We start from the raw sequence: 27,168 nt of genomic DNA, 5'->3' as shown, positions 1-27,168 counted from the left end.
GGGAGGGACGGAAATCGTTATCTATTCGACGTTTTCCGGGTGTTTTTCGTTTTCATTTTTGTTTTAGTCTTCTTCTTTTTTTTAATTGATTTAAAATATGATTTTGTAATATGAATGTAACTATTACGACATCATTTAGCAATTAATTGAACCGAATTATAAAACTATGGAGATAGTTAGATAAACACACACACACACACACACACACACACACACACACACACACACACATATATATATACTTCAAAGTTTGTTGGTCTGTCCAACTTTTTCTTGTAAACTAGTTCATCGATTTGGTTGAAATATTGTATGAACATTCGTTATGATAAGGTGCAGCGAACTAATTATAGTATGTGCCCCATGTATAGTTAGCAATTAATATGGATTAATAAGGATTAGTTTTTAATGGAAAACTGCGCATAAATGGAACCGTATTCAATAACCTATTTAACATAAAGCACTCATTCTATGTAAACACGGTGTAACTTTTGTCCGTTTTTAACGGGCTAAATGCCTAGCATATATATATATATATATATATATATATATATATATATATATATATATATATATATATATATATAGAGAGAGAGAGAGAGAGAGAGAGAGTATCATAAAATAAGAAAATGACAATATAAAAATATGTGCTTATGTATATAGATTTATTCGTTTATTCAATAAGAATGATATATCAATTAGGGGTGTGGGATAAGTAAAACTCTTTATACCATGGTATTTCGAAGCCTAATGCTTCTCATCAGAAGAGGAGAGAAGATGTTAATTTTATTTTATTTCAGACTATTAGTCTCATCTTTATTAGTTGTTTTTTTTTGTTTTTTTTTTATTGGTTCACAACGTTTCGGCCAACTTCCTCTGGCCTTCGTCAGGTGGTAACCGCGACGGATAGGAACTTCGAATCTCCTAACTGCATTCTCAGCCATCACTGGCATCCGTTGACCAATTACCTCTGGCACGCTTTGGGTGGGATTGAAACCGCTATCTTCAGACAATGTTCATCTGGAACCGTAGAGATTCAACGTCTCTATCAACTGCGCCACGGGCCCCGAAGGGCGATCAAGGTTGGATTCTTTGATCTTATAAATCCACATTTATTTATTATCTGATCTTCCATAGTCGGGTCCGTACCGATTGGTATATATATATATATATATATATATATATATATATATTATTCCTTAATTGGAATTTTTTATTTTTGAGATGAGCATTATATGTTAATTTTATTTTATTTCGGACTATTAGTCTCATCTTTATTAGTTGTTTTTTTTTTTAACTAATAAAGATGAGACTAATAGTCCGAAATAAAATAAAATTAACATATAATGCTCATCTCAAAAATAAAAATTCCAATTAAGGAATAATATATATATATATATATATATATATATATATATATATATATATATATATATATATATATATATATAGGAGAGAAGATGCTAGGTAACATAATTGGGATGTGACCTCTAGCGATAGTTACATAATAATTGTGCAGTGAGAGAAAACATATTGAGACTGTTTGGGAGGAGGTGGGGAACTAAAGTGATCTCTGTGATATAGAATAGGAGACATATAGGTTTTATTATATAATGAAAGTAAATCTGGCATGATGGGTTTTAAATATTTGTGCAATATGCGCAACTATACTATCGGGGATAATACAGGGTAAATGATTGAACTAGGATGCTTATTTAATCATATGTATTAATGGGGTAAACTATGGAAGGGGTTTACTCGAAATCGAGGACTTATGCGGTCCGTATATAATAGTAGGGTATCGAAATTATAACTTAGTATTTAAATGAAGTATAAATTATTACAAATAATTTATATAATAAGATAATAAAGGTAAGGAGATAAATTATAAAGGATAAAAATATAAAAATCATAAGTAAATAGAGGATAAACAGGTGGTAGAATAAGGGAATAAAAATACAAAGGAATATGGGATGAAAACTATAAAAAAGTATAAAAATTATACAATAATTACAAAGGTATAAGACGTACAATGTTATTAGCTATAAAAGAAGAAAAAGTAAATATAAAAAAGTATAAAATACCAAGTAAAAAATGGAATAAAATAAAATGAGAATACGACAACGAGGAAATGAGGAAAAGATACAGTATGAGAAAGTTCTTAAGAGGCAAAGGAGTAGAGGATTTATCCATAAGTTTTAGGTCTACGTTGAGTGCAAGACAGTGTTAAAATAATTTAAAAATTATCAATAAATAAACAGAAGCTCCGCTGTGAGAATTTAAAGTTTAAATGGTGATTCAGGGTAGTGTGTTGCGGTTGGTGATGGAAATTTTGAAATTTTTAGAACATTAAAGCCTGAACGAGAATATAATGAATGGATATTACCTCTCTCTTTTTTCGACAGAAAATGGTTTGAATCAGCAATTAAATTCGAGATGTGATTTAAATGTGATTTCAAATTTGATTCCAAATAATCGACCTTATTCTTATTCTTTTCACTCTCCCCCTTATAAAATTGCTCTGTATGTCGCACTGGCAGCGAGATTAAAAGGCCAGCTTTTCTATTTACGCTAGAATATAAACCATATGCTTCATACTAAGTCATGGCTATTCGAGTTACGTTCGAAGATAACTAATTTTTATGTTGCTTTCCAAAACAAACTTTCATTAATTATCTATTTGTTTTGTTTTTATTTCAACAATTTTTTCATGTTACTCATAGTTCCATTCACTTTCCGGTCGGTTTTAATTAATTTACTTCGATTAAAATTCATAGTTTCATCATTTTTTTCCTTGCAATGTCGAGACACGGTTCTCGCTAGTGTATTATGAAAATGAAGCTGGTCTATTTTTTTTTTTTACTTTTCTCACCTATTTTTTTCGTCTACAAAATCATTATTCCATTCTAAATTGCACCCTTCTTTTATTTAGAGTTAATCTATGTTGTGAAGAAAATATGATTGAATTCTATTTAATTACTTTCAGAAAATTCTTTAACGGACAAGGAACATTTTTTCAGATGGACGACATCTTTCTTATCAACAGCATCAATATTAGATTACTCAGAAGCAAGCCTACTACTACTACTACTACTACTACTACTACTACTACTACTACTATATTATTGCATTTATTATGGAGAAATAAACACATCGGAAATCTCTGTAATTTAAGCATTTCGTTATCACATTATTTGACATAACAGTTATTTCATCAGCGGTATCTAACAACAACAACAACAACAACAGCAGCAGCAGCAGCAGCAGTTTCATCCCTGAGTTTTTCGTTATCGGTGCTTACAAAAATACCTCATATCTGAAAATACTTTGATTTCGGCTGAGAAATTTGTTATTCTTATTAATACAAAAAAGAAAAAAATTATAATTTTTGAAAAAAAATCATTTTTTATTTATTCGTCGTAAGATCAGTTAATATTTTCTTTTAAGCTAATTATTTAAATAAAAAAATATTCACAAAATGCTTCACGTAAACGTTTCGTAAAAAGTTGTATATCATCAACAATAAACATATACTTTTTTCAGTGCTAAGCAGTCACATCATTATTTTCTATCGCTTCGGCCGTAATTATTTAAATGAACAAGCCTAAAAAAATAGAATATTAAAATTTCTACAAACTGATTTTTTTTTTTACAATAAATTATTTTCAGCCTGTAGCAAATAATAAATAAACATTTTTTAAATACTTTTTTCACCTCAAACATGGCATATTGCCACTTGGAACGTAAGGAGCAACTATTAGGGATTGTATCTAAGAAGGGACTGGGGAGTTGAGCAGCAGGATGTTTGTTCACATTATATTTGAACTGCTGCAGGTTAGTAGAGGCCTGAACGCAGGAAACAGGGAGGGGATTCCAAAGTCTAGATGTATGGGGGAAGAGACGATTAAACTTTCCGGCATTTAGGGACCTCAAGATTGAAGTAATGGGATTTTGCTGCGTGTCAGGCTAGTCAGGAGTAAGTACGTCAAGGGGACACAAGTGCTATGAGTTCATCAGAGCACATTAAATTAAAGTACTTGTAAAACAAGCACAGGGATGCAACATTGCGACGATGGAAGAGAGTTTAAGGCTTGAATGATATTGCGGGACCTATTAGATTCAAGACTAATTTTTGGTCTCTGTTTAAGCGTGATAGACTAGTGGTAGATAATATTAGGTAGTATTTTACGGATCTAATTAAATATATTTTTTTTTCGCCCATAATAATCGAAGTGCTCGCCATTTTCAAAGTCTTTAGGTTTTTATGCGAACTTTACTTATGGCAGCCATCTTGAATTTGATTTTTTCACTGATGAAACAATCATTCGAAGTAATATAATACGTATTGTTTTTCTACATTCCTACAAAATTGTTTCTTCTTTCAAAGTATTATATGAAATTAAGTTAGTCGGATTTTCAAAGTCAGACTCAAATAGTATGTACGCTGACAAATCACAGTTTTCTTTTGACATACCAATTTTTATTTGTTGATATTGTGCCTTATTATTTGCAATATGAGAACATATTTTACTACGTTCTTTTTACAAAAGCAAATGTTCCAGGCCAGAATATTGATAATATAGACACATTTCTAAATAAGTACATTAAAAATGTATAAACCATTTATAAAACCACGTTTTAATATTTTCCAACCATTTTCGCTATCACATAAACAATTACATTTCTTTTCTAAACATATAAATATTAGCAGATTGTTTTCTTAAAATTACTTGTTTTTCGTACTGCCAAGTAATTATTTCTGATTCATACCATGTTTACAGTTTTGTTTATGCCAATGTTTTCAACCATCGCGATTGTTAATAACGTTGCATTAAGCCTCCAAAATGTAAATTCGAGAGTAATTAAACGTGCATCTAATATGTTAGAAAAACATTGTTTTTACATTATAGAAAATATCCTACTTCAATCACTTTGAAAACATTTAATTTTAAAATTGATTTCAGTTTAAAGATTTGTTCTTTAAAACTTTTTACCTTCGAAACTATTATTGTTTTGCTTATTACATTTCAGAGTGAGAGAGAGAGAGAGAGAGAGAGAGAGAGAGAGAGAGAGAGAGAGATGAGAGACAGAGAAGAGAGAGAAATGAGAGAGAGAGAAAGAGATGAGAGAGAGAAGAGAAAGAGAAGAGAGAGAGAAAGAGAGAGAGAAAGAGAGAGATTAGAGAGAGGGAAGAGAGAGAAAGAGAGAAATGAAAGAGGGAGAGAGAGAAAGAAAGTGAGAGAGAGAGATAAAGAGAAATAGAGAAAGAGAAAGAGAGAGAGATGAGAGAGATGAGAGAGAGATTGTTTCGCTATTATAAACCAATTATGTAACTAAATTAAAAATAGTATATTAAAACGCCAAATAGAAGAATTCCGAAGATCTAAATAAAAACATTATATAATTAAGAATAAACAATCTAGTGTTACTTTCTTCGAAAATTATGTTTAAAATTACTTCCCTTTAATTGGACACACTATCTTCTCGCTATCTATATAATATTCTCCTTGTTCCTATCTTAGTTAGTCCGTACGTTACGCTTAAAAATGCCAAATATACATTTTGAAGGCCAAATAGCTTACAAAGGGCCAAATTCGCGAAATTTGATTTTAAAAGGTGGATCTGGCAACCCTTGACAAGAAAACGAGAGTGACATCCCTTTGATGAAGCGTCGTTTTCAAATATCTTTATATTAATATATGATCATTGTTGAAATGGCGTGAACCCCCCCCCCCAAAAAAAAAACTCGTAGTAATTTGGACGTGCAGCTTTTCTTCACCGAAGTAAGAAGTCAGTTAAACATTACGTAAAAAGGGAACATTCGAAAGAAACAGAACACAAACAGAAGAATATTGTCTGATAAGATGTGCTGGACTGAAAAAGTAAATTAAAGATTGTCTTTTACAATATGATTTCATTATTTGTATTGAACTATGTATCACAATATTAATTTCTATATATTTACTAGCACTTATTAATATATCTAATTTAGGTCAGTTCTATATTTAAAATACAATAGGCAATAATAGCTTTAACTATTTAAAATACAATAGGCAATAATAGCTTTAACTATTTAAAATACAATAGGCAATAATAGCTTTAACCATTTAAAATACAATAGGCAATAATAGCTTTAACTATTTAAAATACAATAGGCAATAATAGCTTTAACTATTTAAAATACAATAGGCAATAATAGCTTTAACTATTTAAAATACAATAGGCAATAATAGCTTTAACTATTTAAAATACAATAGGCAATAATAGCTTTAACTATTTAAAATACAATAGGCAATAATAGCTTTAACTATTTAAAATACAATAGGCAATAATAGCTTTAACTATTTAAAATACAATAGGCAATAATAGCTTTAACTATTTAAAATACAATAGGCAATAATAGCTTTAACTATTTAAAATACAATAGGCAATAATAGCTTTAACTATTTAAAATACAATAGGCAATAATAGCTTTAACTATTTAAAATACAATAGGCAATAATAGCTTTAACTATTTAAAATACAATAGGCAATAATAGCTTTAACCATTTAAAATACAATAGGCAATAATAGCTTTAACTATTTAAAATACAATAGGCAATAATAGCTTTAACTATTTAAAATACAATAGGCAATAATAGCTTTAACTATTTAAAATACAATAGGCAATAATAGCTTTAACTATTTAAAATACAATAGGCAATAATAGCTTTAACTATTTAAAATACAATAGGCAATAATAGCTTTAACCATTTAAAATACAATAGGCAATAATAGCTTTAACTATTTAAAATACAATAGGCAATAATAGCTTTAACTATTTAAAATACAATAGGCAATAATAGCTTTAACTATTTAAAATACAATAGGCAATAATAGCTTTAACCATTTAAAATACAATAGGCAATAATAGCTTTAACTATTTAAAATACAATAGGCAATAATAGCTTTAACTATTTAAAATACAATAGGCAATAATAGCTTTAACTATTTAAAATACAATAGGCAATAATAGCTTTAACTATTTAAAATACAATAGGCAATAATAGCTTTAACTATTTAAAATACAATAGGCAATAATAGCTTTAACTATTTAAAATACAATAGGCAATAATAGCTTTAACTATTTAAAATACAATAGGCAATAATAGCTTTAACTATTTAAAATACAATAGGCAATAATAGCTTTAACTAGCTAACACGCTTATATTTGCTGCGTGTTGTTAGTTTTTCTGTCTAAAAAAACTAATATCTTGCATTATGCAGAAAAATATTAGCTTGATTAAATAATATTTATAAAAATTTTTGTTGATTAAATAAATTTCTACCAACGCTGCTAGTATTGATAAAACTATTATCACGTGTTTCCGCGCGTTTGCCTTTCTCACATTTACGCAATTTTTATAAACTTACGTGATTTTTTTATCGTTTATTTATTATTCATAGAACATTAATAAACCAAAAACGGGGAAATAGCGTAAAACCATTGCATTCCAGTTACTTTATGAAAATGTGACGTACTTTATTTTGGCTTAGTTGTAAAAAAATAAAATCTGAAGAGCTTCTTTAAATTCATCTGACATCCTATCGCAATGTGGGCACATGCTGATCAGCAATTAATCCAAAAGAAACGAGGGTATTTCGGAAGCCTTTTATCTGTGGACCAAGACATTCGCTCTCGGTAGTCGTATGAGCACCACTATCTCAAGCCTACATCTCATCTTTCGGATGAAATAAATTTATTGCTTGCTACCTGAGGCATCCTCACCGGGGAAGGTCGACAAGGCTACTCAGACATCTTTTAATAAGCCAGAGTAACCCTTCTTTTGGGGCACTAGCTTGGTTCTCCTCACGTTCTGACCTTGTGTCACATCTTCTTGCTGTGGGAAGAAAGTAAATAACGTCACTTTGGATTAGGACTAATAGATACATTATTAACAGATACATGAACGACTTCTATTAGAATTGAGGACAAAACAGATGTTAGACTTTGATATCAATCTGGAAAGTTGTCTTAACTGGAAATAAATAATTAGCCTTCGACTATAGCATTGTTTTCAATATAAAAAAGAAGGTTCTTTATACACTCATACGCGATTTTCTATTCTCAGTATTTTTATAGTCGCTTCTTTTTATGCAAAAATCATAAAGAGACGTTTGGTGAGAGTTTTCCTAAAGGTTATATTTGGAAGTGAATTTACTTAGGAGAGAGATAGACTAATGCTCTTTTACCTAATTATTTAGTTATTATCTAACTTCTTAACTCAATTGAAATGAGTGATACATGGACAGGGACATCGAGGTAATGTTTCGCACCTTCATTATCGAAGTTTTATACATTATTGGGGATGTCTCTTTTGTACGGCTTCTACAGAGAGACTGACTATGAAACATTTTCACCGATCTAAAAACAAGGTGTCGTCATTCGTCACCTCAAACCCATACCTTTATTTTGTTTACGCCGTTTAGATTTAACCTTATATGACATCCATCCTTGACTCAACCCTGGAAACGATTCTGTTTTGCAGATTTGGACTATCAAGCACTCCACGTGCTTGTCAAAAATCGACATTAGCTAACTTAATCCCCACTGATGTATGGTCCCTAATACTATAACTACGAATGAGAATAGAAAACTTTCAACCGCTTTAATAACTGGAGTGTCTGGGTCCCCAAATTGATTCCAAAAAAGTTTATTTTGTGTCGTTATTTTGGTTTTAAAGAAGGGGGCTTTTCTAAGATTGATTTATTCACCAATATATTTGTCACAATTCGTTGTGGTCTGTACAGATCTTTAAAGTCTCTACACGAAACCCCTTCCTGCTGCCTTACCGTTCAAAATTCTACAATACAATAACACACAACACGCCATCCACAATTTTGGGGGTTTTGCCAATTTGCCATAATACATTCGGCGACCTTTGAACCCGGTGACTATTTAAAGTTAACGCTTGGTTAAACATCTTGGAGTGAGAAAACAAAACCGTACATCGGCTCTTCTTCTATCTCTCCTTTTATCACCCTCTCTCCCATTTCTCTTCCTCTATGTCTCCGTCTATCTTTCCGATTATGTACCCATCTCTTTTTTCCTCCCAGGCTTCTACGTGAATTCTCCCATCTCACTCTGTCTTTTGCTGAACGCCATCTTGCTTCCTCCCTCCACAATCTTTTGCAGCCTTTTGTCATGGACAACGCCCAGCCACCTCATGCTGTTTCGACTTACTTCATCATCAGCCCATCTTGTTTTTCAATTGAAACAAATTCAATAATGTTCAGTATGTTTAATCAAACATCCTAACAGTTTACAACGAGAAAGAATTTATTAATAAAGGATTTAAAGAATTGATATATATATATATATATATATATATATATATATATATATATATATATATATATATATGCCCGCGTGTGTGTGTATGTGTGTGTGTGTGTGTGTGTGTGCTTTGATAGTAAAAGATATATACTTTTAATGTATATATTAAATAAAGTTCGTATTATTTGGATTTGTCAGACTACTGTTCGTATCTTGAATGGAATTTTCACAACGTTTCTGTCGATGTAACCTCCGACTTTCTTCAGGTGCATCTTGTCGATCTCGGGAATATTTCCGTCGAACTCGAGAATTTAGGGATAGAGTGCTCTTGCTCTGTCAGCCATGACTGGATAAAGATACTAAATAATTCGCAATTCTATTTTTTGGTTACACGCACTGAGAATTGAAACTTCAACCTTCAGGAAAATATCACTTTTTATAATTGATTTTTCCAAGTACTCTAACCGCTGCGATACGGGTCCGTGTTCGACAGAAACATTCCCAAGTTCGACAAGATGCACCTGGAGAAGGTTACATCGACTGAAACGTTGTGAAAATCACGTCCAAAATGAGAACTGCAGTCCGACGAATCCAAATAATATAAATAGCAAATCCTCATCTAAAAAATTCAGAAACGTCATATTAAACAAAGTTATTAAAAAATTTCCACATTTATTTAAGCTTACTAAAAATGAATCTATTTGCACTTTCAGAGCATGTATATCGTTAGTAAACAATTACAATACAAAAGTATATTTGGTCTTTTTCATTGAAAAAAAAAACTGTATTTTTCTGTTGGGTTTATATGTGTTTCTGACGAGTTGTTTGGTAAATTTATATCATTCAATGAAACACGTGTAAAACGTACCATACAACCTATAAAATACTATGAATGTTATAGAAATATACTTGTGGTATTGGAATTCTTGACTAAAGATTACACACACACACACACACACACACACACATGGTGATGGAGAAGAAAAAGCGACTCGAAGTTCGCCTAGAACAGTGTCAGATAAAAACTTTGCATTGATATAAAAATGTTACTACCAAACAGATGGGTTCACACACACACACACACACACACACACACACACACACACACACACACACACACACACACACACACATACACACACAAACACACACACACACAAACACACACACACACATACACACACATATTTATTTTAAAACGACATCTAAGAAATTAGCTATTTCTATATTAGTCAGCATAACTACTCTTAGACCTATTTTCTTCATTTCAATGTGTATAATTTTCTTACAGCTTCATGCATTGACTTTATTAGAATGCCTTAGTTAATTCACCCTCTCCATACCGACCAATGTTAGTATTATAAAATATATTTCATTTTATTTAAAATCCGGTTTATATGAATTTGTTTTTCTAATATAGACAAATCAGTAGTTTATGTCGTCCGCGTATTTGAAGGTACTAACTGAGCTTAGAGTGTGTGTGTGTGTGTGTGTGAGAGAGAGAGACAGAGACAGAGAGAGAGAGAGGCAGAGAAAGAGAGAGAGAGAGAGAGAGAGAGAGAAAAAGAGAAGTCACGTTTGTATGCTTATCATTAGTATATGAATAAATATTTGTAAATTGTTTGATGATGTTGGACCAATAATAATAATAATAATAATAATAATAATAATAATAATAATAATAATAATAATAATAACAACAATGATGATGATGGTGATGATGATGATGATGATGACAATATTTTTTTTTTATTATTATGGAGTTTTACACAGACTATTATCAAAGATTTCTCATTGGCAACAATTTGTGGTATTTCCTGGTGCTAAGAAAACAACAAGTCTATCCAGATTTCCAATACAAGTCACCTCTTTCGAGAATCTTTGCAAATGAGTTTAAATAGCCGTTTATCGCTGATTTATTGCTAGCACCGACCATTGGATCACCAGAATTTAAGTGTCAGTAAGCCTCACCAAGATTCCAGTTTTCTCCGCACTCATCCAGTGGAGGTCTGGTTAGTGTTTTCGCAAGTCTAATCTCTTATCATCCTTATGGATTGTTCGCGCAGCTGCTTCTCTTCTCCTTTTTCTTTTCTCGTCTTATCCCTTGCCTCTCTGTCCTCTGTCTTGTTTATTTTTGCAGTGTTTATTGCTGCGATGATTAGCATTTCTATGTTCAGCGTTATATATTTTACTAATTATTTTCTATGCCATTCACAGTCTTTTATACAAACCAGCCCTCTTCCTCGGTCTTTCCTTTTCATGCAGAGTCATGTTTTCATTGCTTTTTCAATCAAATTGAGAATCTTGTCTGATATTTGTTTACATCCTCAAGCATTCTATTATTCATTCTTGAGGGATCTTGCTGTATGTCTTCTTGCAGTCGATCGATGCCATAATTATGTATTGCTTCTATGTTAACCTCCTTCAGGATCTTTTGGTATATGTATAGTAGATCATGTGTTCCTATTATTATTATTATTATTATTAGTAGTAGTAGTAGTAGCAGTAGTAGTAGCAGTAGTAGTAGCAGTAGTAGTAGTAGATTTAGTTATACTTGCATAAATTACGTAATTTTCCATTCAACCATTTTCCAGTAGACAGTAACATTTTCCCGAATAATTGCAAATATTTAATGTCTTAACTTTTTTAGCAGTTAATAATGATTATATTTGGTGCTATATAGACAGTAGACTATAATATCCTGATCCGATATTTTTGGCCACACAAAGGGCTCTATTAAGTCATAAAATATTTATTAGTAGTAGGCGTCAATATGAAATCGATATTGGTCAGAAAAATTCCATTCTATTAATTGTTTAACTTTATATATTCTTAATTATTGGCCACATCCGAACCATCTGGACATATCAAATTGACAAGAAAGTTCTTGCAGTTTTTCACTTTTAAATTCATATGAACATATCTGGGGACAAATCAAAATTTATTGATCGGAATTAGCACTATAAGAATCAACAAACATTTGCCAACGCAAAACAAATGTATTTATGCCAGTAACGTAAAAATCTTGCATTCCGGTGGCGATGAAGTTGCGGAAGGCGTTTTTGATAACGCTTTCGTTTATGAAACATTTATCACACAGAAAGTTGTCGATATGTTTGAAAATGTAATAGTCGGTAGGTGAGAGGTTTAGAGAGTATGGCGGATGAGGCGGATGAGGCGGATAAGGCAAAGTTTCGTTCAACTTCAAAGGGGTTGGTTCAGCAATGTGCGGTCGGGAATTGTCGTGGAGGAGAATTGGGTCTTTTCTGTTGACTAATGCTGAGTGTTGTTGCCAAAGTTTTTGATGCATTTCATCTATTTGTTGACAATACTTTTCTGCCGCAATGGTTTAACCTGCATTCAAAAAGATGTAATGGATGAGTTCAGTCACAGGCCACAAAAGAGTCGGCATGACATTTTTTTGGTGCAACTCTAGCTTCAGGAATTGTTGTGAAGTTTCGTCGGCATCTAACCACTGAGCTGGGCGTCGCCGGTTGTCTTAAAGAACCCACTTTTCATCGCAATCACAAGTAGGTCCAGAAACGGATCATTTTGGTTGCGTATAAAAGGGAAGATGATACTTCATAACGGCGTTTCTTTTGATCGTCATTCAATTCGTGAGACACCCATTTATCAAGTTCTTTTTTTTATCTTTCCTATCTCTCTCAAGTGATTGTAAATTGTTGTATACGTTACGTCTAAGTCAGAAGCAACTTCTTCAACAGTTGTGAATGGATTGGCTTTGACTAAGCCTCTTAATTCATCGTTGTCAACATTCGATAGCAGACCAATGCGCTCATCATATTCAAGATTCTCGTCGCCGCCACGAAATTTCTTAAACCACCATTGTGCTGTACGTTCAGCAAGGGTTCCTGGGCCAAACGCTTCGTTGATATCGCGAGCTGTTTCAACAACTCTTCGGCCTAAGTTGAATTGAAATAAGAAAATTGTGCAAATTTGTTTTTTTTCATCTTGTATTCAAAGTTCTGAAAAGAAGACATAATTGTTTTAAACGTTTGTAATTTAAACGATTAGATAGAGCGGAAAAAAAACTCCCTCTAAAATTATATATAAAATAAAGTAAAGGTATTATACCAAAAACCTTATTGAAAAATACATCATTTAAAATTAAAATTAAAAATTCCACAAGAAACAACCTAATATCTTATGGCTTAATGTGTAGTTTTTTTTTTTTTGGCTTATAGATTAATTTGGCCTAATGTGCTTTCTGGAGTGATTTTATAATTTTTATTTCATTCTTTATATGTAATATTTTATAAGCTTCATCTGGCATATTATAGGTATTTTCGTTTTATCAGATGGTATTTGTGATTATATTTTTTGTAAAAACTCTAACTACTCTATGACTCATCATCATCATCATCATCATCATCATCATCATCATCATCATGCAGTCCATCAGCCTTGACAATGACTAGTCGGGGCGTCAGTGCTTTATCCTTCGGTACAAGACTTTCCACCTTGGCTCCTAACTTGCTTGCGCAGTTTAGGTGTAGTATCTGTTGCGCATCAGATAAACACCCTCTGAACTTCAAATGCGCATTTCCAGTGGAACGAACCCGCGAGGAGGCCGCAGCTTCTGGCCGAAAGTAATCTCAGTGAGGTAGACAGTTGTCTTATCGTGTCCACTACTACGCCTTTTCTTTCTGGATGAGGTTCCATAGCCTTTTATGGAAAACTGCAAGGCAGCAGTAGGATCTGAAGTCAGAGTTCCCATCTCTTAGCCATTCGCTGTGATAAGGCCCACAAGGCAGTGGTGTTTGATTTTGGGGTTGGTTCCCCTAGTCTTCGCCCAACCAAAGGCACCCACAAGACAGTGGGGTAGGGGTTGATCGTGTGCCAGGGCGTGTCCACACATTGGTGGACCATAACGCACTACCTCTGAGGTCCTCTACTACTCCGAGATCTCCTACAGGTTTAACCTGGGGCGCAAGTCACCCAGTTACAGTGTGTGGCTAACATGGAGGCACTGTAGGAGTCTTGATGATGGAAAGGCTATGTACAGGCAGGGAAGACTTATGCATAGCTGCTCCATTTTCATCGTGAGGTTAGCCAGCGGTGTTAGCTTGAAGCGAGAAGGCATGCAAGTATGAACTTAACACTAACTTATACCTAACACACTAGACGCATCACATCCCCCTACCGGATAAAGAACCCAAGCACACACTCTATGACCAAACCCTACGTGTATATAAAAAACCCACTTCCCATTGTAATTACATTATTACTCACGTAACCAATGAATCATCACCTGATGTTTGGTCACGTAAGCTATTTGTTATTACGAACTTATATTCTTAACCTGCTCGGTTTATGTTAAAATTTCACAGTTAACGTTCTTCTGGCTGTCGAAACATTCCAATTGGTTATCGAAATACGAGTATGAAATGTGGAAGATTGTGTATAGCTTGAGTGTCACATATATTTTTATTTTCATAACTTACTATATACATCCACACATGCATGTTGTATATATATATATATATATATATATATATATATATATATATATATATGTGTGTGTGTGTGTGTGTGCGTGTGCGTGTGCGTGTGTGTGTGCGTGTGTGTGTGTGCGTGATGTTGAAACAATGTCCTCACAGTAATATACCCCACACGTATGCAATGTTTTTTTATTCAAAAATTTTAAGTTTTCTTAATTCTGTTCGACCATAACAGTCTTTCCAAAGTCCTACACTCACACGTGTCGTTTTGCTTTTCATTTGGTTGCACGCTGCAAAGAAACTCTCATCCTTTGTGGAAAAATTAATGAGTTAAAGCCCATGAAGGCGTGACCCTATCATCGGTAGGACAAGTTCAAAGGAGAGCGCAGTAGGAGGTTGAAGAAATAACAATTATTCATTTTATTTTCAATTAAAATCCCGTCCCCCATTTTTTTTAAAAGCGTCTAGTGGGGAGGAAATCAAGCGAGAATTTTGGTGTGTTTAGCATTGACCCAAATCTGATTTGATTTGTATGCCGAACTGAAAGCGGAACGATTCAGAAAGTGTGCATTGTAATGGAGTTCTTTTCAAAAATCAGCTAACCTGATACATTTGGATAAAGGATTAGAGGCCAAATTGGAAGGGTGACAACTCTCACTCCCGCTCTCCTTCCTCATTCTCCTCCTCCTCCCCTCCTCTCCCCTCTCTCTTTATATATATATATATATATATATATATATATATATATATATATATATATATATATATATAGTCCAAAAATGATAAAATGATCTGATAATTTGTTGGTACAAAAAATTAAATAACAACCAAATAAAGAAAATATTTTTTATTTACTAAATGTACGTAGAATGCCATTTTATTTCACCAGGTCCCAAATATTAAATCAGCCAAAATGTTTCCCAATCATTACTATCACACGATTGTGGACGTTCACAAATATTTTCAATAACTCGAGGGATCATTTCGGGTCGAATAGCACTAATTCCAGAAAGTATAGCTCGTTTTAATTCTTCAAGAGATCGGGGGACTGTAGATGAATACGTTGTACTTCAAATATCCCTGCAAGAAAAATCGCAGGGGATTAAATCAGGCGATCTTGCGGGCCAACCAATATCAAAACATTAAACAGTGCAATTAATAAGGGTATTTACAAACATACTGGCTATGCAAAAATTTCGGACAAATGTTTGGTAAAAACCAGATGTCCTCGTCAGGCGACTTAATAAATGGTTGCATTCCACAGAATAAACCAGTCCTCAAAACTAAAACATAAAAACTAATAAATACGAAATCTGCATTAATTAAAATATCATATTTAAGCGTATTTTTCTACCGGGCAACACTGGGCTGCATTTCAGCCCTGGAATAATAAATCTGAATAATTCCGTCTTCATTATCCTGTTAGGGCGTCTCAGACAACCAATGATAAACTTGCTCCACCGGAAAACCGGGAGACAAGGCATGGGAGGATGGGCATGCCTGGGCTACACAGAACATTTGTCAGTTCAACAGCTAAAAGGCCACCGTTTCTATTGGACTAATCGTCGAGATCGAAACCTCGACTGGCGTGCTACGATATGCACTACTTTGCAGCCGCTCCCCCTCACTTCGTGCTGGTAGCCATATTTATTAGTTGTGGACGAGTTCATTCGTAGGTAGGTTTCCCAAGCAAAAGGAAAAGCGTAGAAAATTGTAACTACAAATTAAGAGTAAACTGCCCTTTACAAAATAATTGTTTAGCAAAATGTATAATCTGTTAACTATATGTATTAAATAAAATTCAGATTTGATATATGATAAAGAAGAAATTGCATTAGAAATTGAAAATCTATGTACTCACTGGGTCATGCAATAAAAGTAATGGTACACATTTTCCTAGCGATGTTATCATAAGTTACAATACTGAATTAAATCCTCCACCAAACCAGACTAATTCCAGTCATGAAACCAAGCCAATCTAGGCAAAGGCCACAAGAAAATAAACTATGGCAGAGTTAATTTTGGGAAAGAATGGAGAAGAAAATGATTGCTTTTATTTGTCAAGAATTGCGAAGGATCGTTAAGAAGCTTTCATAAATTTAACTTAAAAAATCAAGTGATAGACACACGAGGGGGGATTTATCTTTAAGAACTAACTAAATAAAAATAGTACGGAAAAAATGAATCTATTTTTCCCGTATATATTTTGTTCCTGCATTTTCTTAGATACATATACGACTAGTAGGCCTACCCAGCGTTGCTCGGGACCGTGTAAAACAAAGAAAAAAATGAAGTTGCGTTTGAACATATCTGTTCTAGTAAAGATATTGCGGAATCTTTGATGACTAGCAATCATGTGCTTATCCGAAGCAAAATAATATTTTTCATACGCTAAGATAGGTATTGTACAGCAGATACATGAAATATATGGACGGCTATTGTACCATGCATATATGAAATATATGGACGGATATTGCACCATACATATATGAAATAATTTCACCTACTCTATGAGAGGTAATGTACAACACATATATAAAATAATTTTACTTTCCATAGGACGGGTAATATACCACATATAAATGAAATAATTTCACATACCCTAGGACGGGTATTGTACAGCATAAACATAAACAATTTTTAAAGTGGATTGAAACTATGTGTAACTATTTAGAAGAAAAGAAAAATAAATTCTTGGGCAGAAAAAGTCGCTGGTTTTAATTGTACAACTCACTTCTTCGTAGCTATTCAACTTTTCCAGTTAAAAAAATAAGTTTTACTTTTGGAAAAACCTATATATATATACGAGCAAACATATATGTTATATATATATATATATACGAGCAAACATCTAATAAAACATGTTATAAAAACACTTTGAAATGAGATAAAAATATATTTAATCTGAAAAGGAAACACTAGATAAGTGGATAGTCCTTAATCCGAGGAGTTTCGAAGAAATACTTTCCTTCTCATCAGAGGGTAGGAATTAGCAAAATGCGGGATCGGATTTAGCATGCAAAAGTATTTGATGAAACAACAAGTAAGTTAAAGATCTTACTTGATAACAAAAAAAGGGAAGCAGAGGGAATATGGTGAAGAAAATGGTGATTACACATGAATGGATAGATGGATTATATATATATATATATATATATATATATATATATATATATATATATACACGCATACACACACATATATATATTAGTGTTGGGACGATTAATCGGGATCGGAATTGAGAATCGGAAAAATGAGAACTTGTGAGAGTATGGGCATCGGAATCGGAAATTTTGTACATATTTTCTGATACCAAAAACGATTCCTTTTACTTACTGGCCCCTTCATTTCACTTTCCGACCTTGTGTCACATCCGCTTGCGGTGGGAGACAGGTAAATACCGAATAGCCACAAAGTCAATGACCGAGTGACCCAGAACGAGTGCGGGAGAAAGTACTCTCGCTACCTAATTTATCCATATACTACGTTTTACCACAAATATAATATTCGATCTGATATCCGCGTCCTTGTTGTTTTTCCTTAACCATCAACAATAACACTCATTTTTATTTCTATTTAGGTTATCACAATTTCTCTCAGATTTATTACTATTTTTTATGACTTACTATTATAGCATTAGAACATTTTTATTATGTACTTTAAATATGGGAAGTAAGTTACAGCTTATACTAAAGTAATAAAAGTAACTTTTAATTCTTTCTTTTTACGTTTTTTTCCTGATTTTTCTTTTAAGTTTTCTAGTTCTTTTGTTGTTAATGCTTTTCTAAATTTTCTTTTTGTTATTCTATTTGCAGAACTAAAAAGCGTACCAAATTCCAAGCGTATGCCGAACTCTTCAAGACAAAATCTGTTTGGCTCTGGTTCTTTCCCTGTCGACGAAAGGCAATGGCAGTTCCACAACGGGGATTCTTCCATCCTTAAGAAAAAGAAAAAGAAGAAAAAAACACTTCAAAAATGGAAACAAGTTTGTGGAAGAATCTAAAATCTAAAAATACTTTGATCAAATCCAAACAAAATATCTCTTTCAAACAAAATCTTCTCTTATGAAACCAACAGCACACATCAAACTAAAAATTCTCTTATAAAAAAGACCCAAGCAATTACTCTGTATAAAACTAAAAGAATTAAAATAAACTACTCCGATCAAAGAATACATACTCCTACCATTGTAGCAAAAACTACTCCTATCAAACCAAACAAAACTCTGATCAAATCCCCAAATACACGCATAAAACCTAAAAATACGCATATTAAACCAGATCTAAATACTCATCTAAAAAATTACTCATTCCAATGTACCCAAAATATTCCAATTCAGCAAAACAAGAAAAACTCCTTTTAATCCTCTAACATTCATATGAAAAAAAAAATTCCTCACAAGCAGGAATACTTTTACTAAAGCAGCACTAAATGCACTTATCAAAGCATACAAAAAATTGTTGCCAACCTCAAACAAAAATACTCTCATCAGACAAAAATAAACAACAAAAAAACTAACTGAACCAAACTACACAAAAAGAAAAACAAAACGAAAATATTTGACAAAATCGTCTGTGAAGTGAAAAACTTGTAGAAAATGTCATCCATTATTTAAAAATATTTAGTGAATAGAACGAAATGTTTAAAGTACAACGCAAATAAAAGCGAAATACATTTTAATAAAAACATTATTTGAAATGAGTTTTTTATTTTTTACTCTCACAATTTTCACACGATTCGTTACTTAGTACTTATCGTAACAAAGATGCATACAAATATTTGTCAGATCGTAGATTCCGAGAAAACTGAATACATAGGCCGACAAACAGATAGACTAATATATATATATATATATATATATATATATATATATATATATATATATATATATATATATATATATATAAACAAGTAGTTAATAAAACATGTCAGAAAACACTTTGAAACAGAGTTAAAAACATATTTAATTTTAAAAAGGAAGCACAAAATAAGTGGATAGTCCTTAATCCGCGGAGTTTCGAAAAAATACTTTCCTTCTCATCAGAGGGTAGGATTTAGCAAAATGCGGGATCGAATTTTGCTTTATATATATATATATATATATATATATATATATATATATATATATATATATATATAAAGCAAAATTCGATCCCGCATTTTGTATATACATATGTATATATATATATATTCATATATATATATATATTCATATATATATATGAATATATATATTCATATATATATACATATATATAATTATATATATATATATGAATATACATATATATAATTATATATATATATATATATATATATATGACTACTTCATTTACTCACATAAAATTAATATACGAAAGTATAAATTTATGCGTAAACTTTAAGTATTTACTTCAAAAGTGCTCAATACGTAGGTAGAGCTAGTCAATAATAAAATATATATGGCGATTAAGCTACACTGAATATTCCGCGTTTCATCCACTCTATCCACACGCATAAGCCTGAAGAATCCTAGAGTGGATGAAACGCGGAATATTCAGTGTAGCTTAATCGCCATATATATTTTATAACTAACTAACTAACTAACTACCTAACTAACTAACTCACTATATATATATATATATATATATATATATATATATATATATATATATATATATATATATATATAGTGGAGATGGTAATTAATAAAAACTGAAGAAAGTGCTCAATACTGTAGTAGAGCAGATATGCGTTTTATTTTTTATTACCGTATCTTTCTGTTAAGTTACATTATTGTTTCGGCTACACGGCCGTTTTTTGGCCGTCTGTAGCGTCCTCAGACATTTACAGAAAGGGTTTCTGTAAAAGTCTGAGGACGCTACAGACGGCAAAAAAAAAACAAAAAAAAACGGCCGTGTAGCCGAAACAACAATGTAACTTAACAGAAAGATACGGTAATAAAAAATAAAATGTATATATATATATATATATATATATATATATATATATATATATATATATATACATATATATATATATATATATATATATATATATATATATATATTAGTGTTGGGACGATTACGGGAATCAGAATCGAGAATTGGAAAAATCGGAATATTTGTACGGTATCGGAATCAGAAAAATTTGTACCGATTTTCCGATGCCAAAAGAGTTCTTATTAATTGCCTTTTTTATTTTATTTTGTTTAAAGCAAATCTTCCATTCCTTGTATTAGTTATAAAATAATAAATATGCATTGATTTTAAACTACCACTCAAGCTAAAATCGATAGATCTTCCCCACAAGTGTATTTTGTGCGTTTATGAAAATAGCTGATTTAATTTAACATGCGGGTTTTTTATGGTAATCGGAACAAAAAATACAACTATAGTTAAATATTTAGAGATTTATAAAGAATCGAAACCGGAATCGGTAATTGTATCGGGAATTTAGTACGGAATCAGGAAAAATATTGGAGTCGTCTCATCACTAATATATATACGTATATATATATATATATATATATATATATATATATATATATATATATAAGTGTAATATATATATATATATATATATATATATATATGTACGCATGCACACACACACACACACACACACACACACATATATATATATATATATATATATAAATTGTATCAATATGGATGAATCTACATCACTGGATTGAGATTGTAAGGACACACGCTGGATACGCTCTACACCCGAGAATTACGTACGCTACCTCCACCCGAACTATTACCCGCAGGTTGCCGTTGGATCGCAACCCGGTTAAGATGATGAGGTTTAGTAGGGCTAATTCCAATTCGTGAAAGAAAGATTCTCCATACGGAGACAGGTTGGAAAAACAATCAATTAACAGGATCAAAAGACTGAGAAACGTGTGCATCCGATGTGAAATACACTTCCTTATTCACGCACCAAATATGTTCCGTCGGATCAAAGCGACAAAGGCCGCCTTCCTCTTGCTTTCCGTATTTCCTTTCCTGCTACATTTTTTTTCCATTCAGATGTTATTAAAAAAAATACCCAGTTGATTTGTTTGAATGGTTTTATTTTAACGGTTACGAGCGCTTTCAGCTATAATACTAGTCATTTCCAAGGAATACTATTATTATTATTATTATTATCATTAATAATAATAATAATAATAATAATATTATTATTATTATTATTTTCTATAATAATAGTACGCAACATAATAGTAGTAGTCATTTATTGTACAATTCTGTAAAATCAGTTAAAACTACATACACTAATTTGGAACATTGTTCATACCATCGGAAAGGAACAACCAGTTTATGGAAAAGTGTAATGTTATGATCATTTAGGCTGTGATCATAGCGTAGTATCTGCTAACTGCGGCAAGCGGGCTCAATGGTCAGAACATTATTATTATTGTTATTGTATTCTTATTAATTAATTTGAGGGACGGATGTTCGCTGGATCAGTTATTATGATTAGAAGAATAAACAATTAAATTGCGGAAGAAATGATTGACGTGTGAATCGCAAAAGGAATGTGAAAATAGAAAATATATGTAAACATTATTTTGGGGTTTTGAATAAACAAATAACTAGCTGTGGACATTAGGTTGGTCTGAGACACGTAATTAGGTGACATAAGAGAACACGTGATGCAGTAAGTTTTGGAGAGATTCAGAGAGTTGAGGATTGACCACCAGAGCGGACAGACGTCTAGAGGGGTGGACAGACAGCTAGGGAGCGAGCTGTAAGAATAGAAAATGTAGACAAACTGCAGATCCTGTGAAAACTATTTGAGACAACTGTAATAAATTTATATTATAAAAATATAAAGAATTGTTTTAATGGTTTCACAAATAAGAACAGATATCTCAATTGGATGGTGCTGATCGTTTCATGGTTCGTCATGGAGCAGCAGAAAGATACAGAATAACTCTTCAAGAAAAAAAGGTATGAAGCATTTATTATTCTTCTTACATATGAACTGTAAAAATATCCGGTGCGATAAGTCTGACACAACATGATTCAGTTTACATGTCAATATCAGGTCCTCCTGACTAAACAACATAATACGATTTATACGTTTATTATCTGTCTGTAAAAAGAACAATATCTTACATCCACTAGATAACACATGACACGTTTTAATATATCATCTCCTCCAATATAAACAATATACAACAAAAGGACAAAATACGAGAAAAAATTAAATAATTATTTTTGTATTATTTTATTGAAATCCTTTTAGATGAGTAATTTATATATTTATTTATTTCTATATTTCTATATTTATTTATTTATTTGCGAACTGTTATCCTCATCTTCATGATCAACATTTCACAGGCAACATGAATTGGAACAAATATATTAAGGTCATTGCCAAAGCTACTGTGAAGGAGGTGGGTTCTTTCTATCTACCGTGCTAGAAGGTTCCGCACACCTGAGAGTACTCTGTATCATTCCAAAGCCACTATTCGCCCATGCATGATGTCACATCTGGGCTGGTGTATCTGCCACCAGTCTCTCGCTTTTAGACAAGCTTAAAAAAAGGGGCGCCAATCTAATAGGTCCCGCACTAGCAACCAAACTACAACCTCTGTCCCATCGCCTAAACCTTGCATCTCAAAGTTTGTTTTACAAGTGTTTAATAGAATTTGCTCTGACGAACTTAAAGCACTTGTACTCGCTCAACTTAAATACGCCCGACTAACACGACATAGAGCAAAATTCCACCCCTATACTATATGATCGAAAGTAGGACAAATATTATTGGCTCTGGTTCTTTCCCTGTCAACGAAAGGCAATGGCAGTTCAACAACGAACTTATCAAGATTTTGACTTAAATGGTACTCGAGAGAACTTATCAAGGTTTTGACTTAAATGGTACTTTAGAGAACTTATCAAGGTTTTGACTTAAATGGTACTTTAGAGAACTTATCAAGGTTTTGACTTAAATGGTACTTTAGAGAACTCATCAAGGTTTTGACTTAAATGGTACTTTAGAGAACTTATCAAGGTTTTGACTTAAATGGTACTTTAGAGAACTTATCAAGGTTTTGACTTAAATGGTACTTTAGAGAACTTATCAAGGTTTTGACTTAAATGGTACTTTAGAGAACTTATCAAGGTTTTGACTTAAATGGTACTTTAGAGAACTTATCAAGGTTTTGACTTAAATGGTACTTTAGAGAACTTATCAAGGTTTTGACTTAAATGGTACTTTAGAGAACTTATCAAGGTTTTGACTTAAATGGTACTTTAGAGAACTTATCAAGGTTTTGACTTAAATGGTACTTTAGAGAACTTATCAAGGTTTTGACTTAAATGGTACTTTAGAGAACTTATCAAGGTTTTGACTTAAATGGTACTTTAGAGAACTTATCAAGGTTTTGACTTAAATGGTACTTTAGAGAACTTATCAAGGTTTTGACTTAAATGGTACTTTAGAGAACTTATCAAGGTTTTGACTTAAATGGTACTTTAGAGAACTTATCAAGGTTTTGACTTAAATGGTACTTTAGAGAACTTATCAAGGTTTTGACTTAAATGGTACTTTAGAGCACAGGAGATGGTTGTAATGGCTGCTTATGTTTTATTTGATTACCAATGCTTTTAAGACGAGTGGTCTCAGCAATGAGAAGTGCAGATTCTGCAGAGAGTGTGAGTCACCTGATATTCAGCTGTGAGGTTTGAATGGGGACGGCTACTATACAATGCGACACAATGGAATTTTTTTATATATATATATATATATATATATATATATATATATATATACATATATATATATATATTTCTACTGGAAGATCTGCAAAATGTTGAAAATCGAATGCTACAGCAAGTCCTGGGAACATATATCAGAAAGAACAATTTGAAAAAAGCCATATAAAATCTACTAGAACTGCAATTCGTACAACTGCGTACCTAGAAAACGAAACTATAAACCTGTCACAGAATTATGGAACAAGAAGGAGAAAGAAGCAACCTTAGTAGAAGTTAATGTCCTCAATGATGGATTAAACAGAGAAAAGATAACGAAATAGCATGGTTTTATTACGACATAAAACGAAACCGGACGCTTTGGCAGATCTCCACCATTCGAGTCATTATAGGAGCAACTGGACTCAGGAAAGAGAATTGTAAAAACCACCAGGCAAATATATTCGGTCAAGTGCAAATAGATACAAAAATTGCACCGAAAGGGACGGTTAGAAGATCTCTCGGTTGGAATGTATGAAATAGCAGGTGAATGTCGGGTATCAGATAGGATTCCCATCCCCAGATAAAACACAATAAGACAACTGAAAGAAAGTCAATTCCTACAACATTTGTAGTATATATATATATATATATATATATATATATATATATATATATATATATATATATATACGATTAGTTTTTTTGGAAAAAGAATTCCAGCAGAGTGCTCAATTAAAAGGAAAATACAAATTTTAAGAGCGTACTTAGACGAATATTGGCTGAAGAGAGCTTGATAAGGATACCTTAAACGGGCCTTATTATCGGGCTTGAAACCGACGGTACCAATGACCTGTCTCAACTAACAACTTTCTGTACACAAAATATATATATATATATGTATATATATATATATATATATATATATACTACAAATGTTGTAGGAATATATATATATATATATATATATATATATAATATTTCATACATACAAAATACATTCTGTTATATATAGTTGTAAAATAAGATAAAAACAATTATTTATTTGCGGACTGTTATACTGATCTTCATAGTTGTTGTTTCATGACGTTTCGGCATACTATTCCTCTGACATTCGTCAGGTGGTTAATCGCGACGGGATAGGAATGCTAAGTCTCTTAATTGTATCCTCAGTAATTACTGCTTTTCATAGCTGTTGCATCACCACGTTTTGATCAACTAATCCTCTGACCGGCTTTGGATAGGATTGAAACCGTTAACGTGGTGAGACGACAACAACTATGGAAGGCAGTAATTACTGAGGATACAGTTAAGAGACTCAGCATTCCTTATCCAGTTGCGGTTAACCAGCTGACGAAGGCCAGAGGATGAGTTGGCTGAAACGTGGGGTTTAACACGACGAAAGAAGATGAGCATAACAGTCCACAAATCTATATACCTATCAATGTGAAATTGTCTCTGTGTCTCTATCTGTGAGTACATTTCCCTACCAAATAACTCTGTCAATTTTCAGTGACAGATTCGAGATTTGACATACAGGGATATTGAGATTTGGGAAAATATTTTTAATCGGTTTTTGGTAAAAAATTTAACCTTTGAAAACTCTACCAAACTCCTCCGTCAATGTTTTTGTCTAAACACTTGAAATTTTAGATGTAAGTTACCTGGACATGAGTCACCAATTATATATATATACGAACATAAAGTTATGAACAGTACATAGGGCCCAAGAAAATCTAGACTGAACTGCTAGTAAATAAATAAAGATTGCATATGGGTCTGTGTTTAGGGTGTATTCGTATTCAATAATGATTAGGTGTAGTTTTAATTAATTTATAGATCGACGCGTGAGTTACATTCTGGCGTAGTCGATTTTTAAGTATTTTGCAGAAAGTTAATGGATTTATTTTATTATATATTTATTATTATTATTATAAATAATATATATAAATATTTATTATATTTATTTCTTAATTATAAAATATATAATATATATATAAATATTTATTATATTTATTTCTTGCTTAAGTATAATGTTGTTATATTGTAGTTTATTACAGAGGAAAGGGCTTGGTGTCTAGTGGAAGAGTTATACTTATCAGCTAAAAATGCTCACATAGGGGTTATTAAATGAACCCCCATATATATATATATATATATATATATATATATATATATATATATATAAGGTTGGTGCAAAAATAGTGTCGTATTTTATCATATATATATATATATATATATATATATATATATATATATATACACACACACGTAAGAAAACGACATTATTTTGCACCAACATAATATCAAAAAAGGGGGAAAAACAAAATTATGTATATAATCATCAACGTTCATTTTTCACATTAGGCTATTATTTTGATTATTTTCATAATATATATATATATATATATATATATATATATATATATATATATATATATATATATATACAGGGTACCCCCCCCCCAAAAAAAACGGACCCAACTCAAATTAGGCCCCGTTTCTTAGTGTTTTGTCCGAATGAAATGAAACTTGGTCATAACTAGTTTATTATATTCAAAACATCACATCAAAACACTAAGATTTTTGGCCTTTTTTTCTCCGTTCTACAGCATATGTTCTAGATGGCCTCCAATTAGCTTCTTTTTTTTTTTTTTGGTCACCCTGTATTATAATAAATCCATATTACTCACAATGATATGTA

At 32.0% G+C, this 27,168-nt stretch overlaps 1 protein-coding gene across 2 annotated transcripts in view; it reads left to right on the top strand.

The window, feature by feature from the left end:
- LOC145291536 (palmitoyltransferase ZDHHC21-like) overlaps nucleotides 1-19,128 on the top strand; it is a 250,564-nt gene extending 231,436 nt beyond the window's left edge. The window contains exon 8 of one of the 2 annotated variants that reach the window (XM_080137537.1): nucleotides 18,591-19,128. In XM_080137537.1, coding sequence (XP_079993663.1) covers nucleotides 18,591-18,717 — 127 coding nt within the window. In that variant the 3' untranslated portion in view covers nucleotides 18,718-19,128. The remainder of the gene's footprint in view (nucleotides 1-18,590) is intronic. The other variant, XM_080137545.1, reaches the window with a different exon arrangement.
- Nucleotides 19,129-27,168: the final 8,040 nt, after the last annotated feature.

Source organism: Euprymna scolopes, chromosome 2 (assembly GCF_053919585.1).
Source record: "Euprymna scolopes isolate OS-2025 chromosome 2, ASM5391958v1, whole genome shotgun sequence".
NCBI lineage: Eukaryota > Metazoa > Mollusca > Cephalopoda > Sepiida > Sepiolidae > Euprymna > Euprymna scolopes.
This window is presented reverse-complemented; position numbering and strand designations above follow the sequence as displayed.